Source organism: Apus apus, chromosome 4, assembly GCF_020740795.1.
Source record: "Apus apus isolate bApuApu2 chromosome 4, bApuApu2.pri.cur, whole genome shotgun sequence".
NCBI classification, from domain to species: Eukaryota; Metazoa; Chordata; class Aves; order Apodiformes; family Apodidae; genus Apus; species Apus apus.
The window spans coordinates 22954649-22959605 of NC_067285.1; the positions used below are offsets into that span (position 1 = coordinate 22954649).

Below are 4957 nucleotides of genomic sequence, written 5' to 3' on the forward strand. Positions count from 1 at the left end.
AAAGGAGTTCTCAGAGCAGTCCGATTTTTTTTTTTTTTTTAAACGTGATGATCGTTTGTGCTGCGCGACGAACTGAAGAAAGAAATTGAAAATAACTGCATGAGATCAGACAGCGCTTTCCTAATTGCTTCTGAAATTCTTTTTTAGAAAAAGAGACTAATAGTTATGCATTACACTGTAAAAAAAGCTTTCACATAATCTTCTTACTCTTTACAAATAAGTCCTTCCTTCTTTTCTTTCTAAAGAAAGAACATAGTCTGTAATGGAAACTCAGTTTTAAAAAACAGGATTTCACAGTAAAAACGTTGTTGTTAGTTTGTTGTTTGTTTGTGTGGTGTTTTTTTTAAAGGTAGTCTTCCTTAAGAAAGTGAGAGATTTAACTGATTCTCAGTTTTCCTATTTTCATGCCTACGAACTACTGAAGGGGAAAAAATACTCCTATCCGATTTTTAATCTTTTTTTTTTTTTTTTTAAGAGCCCTGGAGTCACAATAAAAAAAACTTTTGGCTTTGTTTTTGGGGTTTTTTAATTTTTAAATAAAATCGAATAAATGTTTACGGAGAAATTAGCAATTGCCTCCATCCAAGACCTACTTGGGTTTTATAACAGAATCAAAGTGTATTAAAAAAAAAGTATAACCTTTTAATACATCAAATATACGGAATTTTAATCTTTAAAGCGATACATTGTCTATTTTAGTACATGACGTAAACCTTACTTAACCCTTTTTACAGGGTGGACTTAAAAATTAAAAATAGTTAAGTGTTCCTTTTAAAGAACAAAATAAGGCAAATGAGGTTTTTGGAATAGAATTGTTTTTGTTTTTTCTTCCAGAATACATACAAAAAAATACCAATTCTCTTTCAAGGGTATACACCTTAAAAATAATTGCAATTTGAAATTATAACTGACAAATTGCGAGTTGTTTTTTAGTAACAAACATGCATGTAAATTTTTTTGTTTCAATGAGACATTAAATAAGAACGTACAATACAATCATAGCAATTTTAAAGTAACATTAAAGAGAAGACCTCTATCTTTTTATTTATATTCTACAACGGGTGTCCACTTTTCCCTATTGAGCTCAGTTAAGTAATGCACTTTATGATTCGTTGTCCCGCTTGAAGCTAACATAAATAAATACAGTGCCCATGGATCCAGTCCTCAAATGAACACTATTTTGTAAAAAGTCAGATTTATTTTTTTCTTTCCAACTTTTATAAAGTTTTGCAGGGCTTCCTTCCCTCACCGCTAAACTCTGTTGTGTGTCAAAGCCCCGCTTCCTGCGCTCACTGGTACCCCAGTGCCGAAGCTGTGGTGAGTCTCTGCCCATAGAGTGCGTAAGGGGAGTAGTAGGGTCCGGTGGCAGCGGGCACGGGCACGGGGGCCCCGGGGGTGGGCAGGGGGCTCTTGGAGTAGGGGTGGTAGCGGCTGCCGAGTCCCAGCGCGTGGTGCGGGCTGCGCAGGGCCAGTGTGCCCGGGCTGCCTGGGGCGCCCGTTGTGGGGATGTGCATGTGGCACGCCATGGCCGCGGCCGCTGCGCTGGCCAGCGAGGAGGAGCTGGGGTAGCTGGAGAGGAGTTTATCGGTGCCCGGGAAGGCAGTATGGGTCCGCAAGTGGCTAAGCAGTTCCTCCGAGGTGGCAAAGCGCTTGTCGCACGGTCCGTTGGCCGACACCCAGTTGCAGATGTGTGGCTGGGGGTCGTTAGGGAGCATGAAGCCGTAGGGGTACAAAGGGTGGCCGGCCAGGGAAGGCGGCGTGGCGCCGGTCAGCGAGGAGTGGACGCTGTGCAAAGGGTGGGTAGGGTAGACGAGGGGGTATCCGGACTTGAGGGCCTGGTCGTGGGCGCAGGAGGCGCCGGTGGCCCCTGCCAGGTGGCTGGCGCAGTGGTAGCTCAGGCAGTACGGGTCTCGGCACAGGCTCGCCGTCATCACAGACGGCGGCGACGCGCCCGCCAACGGGCTCGACCCCGCCGGCTTGCTGCAGCCCAGGCTGCTGGCGGCGGCCAGCTGGGCTCCCACCAAGCTGGAGGATTTGGTGGGGTCCAGTGCCACTCCGTGCGGCAGGAACTGGGGGGGATAGCCGGCATAGGCTCCAGCCAGCGTCCCCGGGTAGCTCATGCCCGCCGGGGGCAGGGGGAAGACGGTCTGGCCCGGCTTGTAAGGGGAGACGGGGGCCACGAGGCCGGAGCCCAGGACGGAGGTGGAGGAGGTGGCGGTGGTACTGCTGCAGGAGGAGGCGGAGTCCGAGGCGATGGGCTTGGAGCCCGGTGTGTTCTCCTGGTGCTGATTGACCTCCACGTTAATCCCAGCACAGCTCACGCTAATCCGGCTGTGACTGATGCTGGTGGCGCCCGGGCCTCCCTCTGAGCCGGAGCTGCCGCTCTTTCCGCAGCCCTCTGAGTCCTTCTTGTCCTCTCCGCCTTTGCCCTCGGCCGGCAGCAGCCCCGGCGAGCAGGCGGAGGCGCTTGAGTTGGGGCTGCCTGTCCTTGGGGTGAACGGCTGGCAGGTGGCGCTCGGCACCCGGAATCCCGATTTCTCCCCGGCCGCGACCCCCGCGGCGGGGGCGCCCGCGCAGCCCGCTGCCCCCGGCTCCTTCTTCTCCGTACCCGGCTTGGAGTACGGCTTGAAGCTCGACTTGTCCTCCACGCCGATGTCGCTGAGCTTCAAGGGGCCCGACTTGGAGTCCTTGTCGCCTCCGGAGCCATTGGAGGTGACCGAGGAGAGTTTGGAAGAAGGGGACGGGTCCGGCTTCCCTATCTGCGAGCAAGTTTGTGCCAAAAGGGCCAGAGGGCTCTTCTTCGCATCCAGCTGCGGAAATCAGAAGGACATACAAAGACAGAGGTTTAATTTGGGACATACGTAGGACGCTTGTCCTGCATGTTTTTGCAGAGAACAGCCTGGAAGTAATGAATTTTGTGCGCATTCATCACCCTGACAGCCTCCTCCTCTGCATGCACCATTTTCCACAAGCCTTTAAGAAGGGCTGGGAATTTTCATATCCCTGCGAGCCCACCGAGGCCGCCTTCAGCGCCCGCCGCTTCCCCAGCAGCTGCCCGGGCAGCGGGGAGCAAGACACCTCGGCGTTTGTCTCCCCGCCGCTCCAGCCTTGCAGGCGCACAAACCTGCCCGTGAACTATAGCGACTGCAGCATTTCTGCGCCCTGACTGCTGACACTATTCATAAACAGAGCCCGACTCAGCCGGACAGCCAGGCTCCGGGAGAAAAGGGTGTCCTCGCTCCTCAGAGACCATAATGAAATCATTCATTCCCACGGACACACCCTTCCCAACACCCGCTCCGTTTCGAGTTTCGGTTCCACAAACAGGAGCTACGCAGAAGGAGACCAGCAACCTCGTCAGAGGAAAAAAGGGACGAATAGGGCCCCCGAAGCGCAAACGCGTGCCGGTACTTGAGAAGGAACGGCCGGGGAGCTGAAATAGTTATCCTGCCGCACCCACGCCTGTCCCTCTCTGAGCGTCCCGTCTCCCCCCGGTGCAATCCCCCAGTGCTCCCTGCAAAAGCAAGGCTGTTTGGCAGTCGCACCGCTGCCTAGTTGCGCTGCCGAATTGTAACCTCAGAGCGGGTTTGTTTCCTTCCACTCACTCCTGCTCTCGAAAGAAAAAAAAAAAAAAGGCTAAAAAGAGCAAAGTAAAAAGTTAATTTACACAGGAATTAAAAATTATCCCAGTAAACCTGGAAACAATAACCAGGAGCGGTTCGCTGCACTAACTCTAGATCAAAAGAAGCCGGTTTCCTGGAGTAAATGCATTTCAAAGCGCAGGGAAGTGCCGAGGGAGGCTGGCGGAGCCGCCATGCACAGCCAGCGCTCGGGCAGGGAGGGGAGGAAGAGCCGGGGGCTGGCTCCGAGGTCCTTACCTCGATGGGGCTGACGGGCGTGGAGGGTAAAGGCTGCAGGTATTCGGGGTGTAAAATGTGTCCAGTCCGCGCCGTGAGCATTTTCAGGACTTTGATGGGAAGGCGGTTGGCTTGGCGTAGCGGGTCCGAGGGGGGGACGGCGTGGAAGCAGGGCTTGGCGGCCGCGCCGCTGCCGTTATTCCCAGCGTGCCCGTTCGGCCCGGCGAGGTCGGCGGCGCTGCGGCTGCGGCGGGGGCTGCCTCCGGGCTCGCTGAGGCTGCTGCTGCGCTTACTACTTCTTATAGCAGAAAGCGAGGGCGATGTGATCATGACCCAAAACCTCGCATGAAAACTGGGGCAAGTGGCGCCGCTCGCACTCGGAAACGCTTGTTCTCTTTCTGCGGGTGAGGAGGGAAAAAAGCCACACGCCCCCCGAGCAGGAAAACAAACATAAAATGTCCCGTGGCTCGCTCTGGCGGGGAGGGCGTGGGTGGAGAGGGGGAGGGAAAGGGCGAGCCGGCAGGAGAGAAAGAGGAGGAAAAAAAAACCCGAGTAATCCTTGGGCTATGTTGGGGGCGGGGGTGGGGGCTGCGAGTGTGAGCTGCTGTCCCCCTCGGCCGCTCTCGGCTCCCCGGTGCGGCGCGGAGCGCTCGCCTCCGCCGCTCAGCTGTGATGCGAGCCGCTGCCCATCCAGCCCGGGATCTGGCAGAGAAACTCACTTCAAAAGCAGCTGAATTAGTCTGAGATTAAAGCCTTTGCCGCCTTCCAATCAAATGGGACCCCGAGGTGATTGGAGGGTCAAGGGGATGTGACGTTCCCTTTTCTGGGGCTTTTTTTCTCTGTTTTTAATGGTCTCTCGCTCTTTTTTTACCCTTCCCTTTTTCGTCCGCCTTCCCTCTCCCCTCCCCTTCTTCCTTGTTTTCGCTCCTAGAACGGGCTGGGCGTTAATTTTGTGTTTCACATCACGAGCTGCGAACGTTTTTTCTCCCTCCGCAGCCGCCGCGGATACCCCGGCAGCATCGGGGGCGGCCGTAGGGCTTCGGGGTGCCTCGCCTGTCGGGGGGGAAGGCAGCCGAGGAGCCCCACTGTCGTGCGTGTCC

The 4957-nt window shown here is 54.4% G+C and overlaps 1 protein-coding gene across 1 annotated transcript; it reads right to left on the reverse strand.

Moving 5' to 3' along the window:
* Positions 1-621: 621 nt before the first annotated feature.
* On the reverse strand, positions 622-4408 carry ZNF503 (zinc finger protein 503). Its single transcript, XM_051617808.1, has 2 exons — positions 3879-4408; positions 622-2810 (listed from the first exon to the last, which is right to left on the reverse strand). Exons 1-2 carry the CDS (start codon positions 4185-4187, stop codon positions 1290-1292), a joined length of 1830 nt encoding a protein of 609 aa, XP_051473768.1. The 5' UTR covers positions 4188-4408; the 3' UTR covers positions 622-1289.
* Between the last annotated feature and the right edge of the window lie 549 nt (positions 4409-4957).

Bases quoted from the DNA above. Each gene is read 5' to 3' on its own strand.
- ZNF503 (XM_051617808.1), bottom strand. From the start codon at position 4,187: ATGATCACATCGCCCTCGCTTTCTGCTATAAGAAGTAGTAAGCGCAGC. The intron at 2,811-3,878 runs GTAAGGACCTCG...TGATTTCCGCAG, and splicing joins CGCCCGTCAGCCCCATCGAG to CTGGATGCGAAGAAGAGCCC.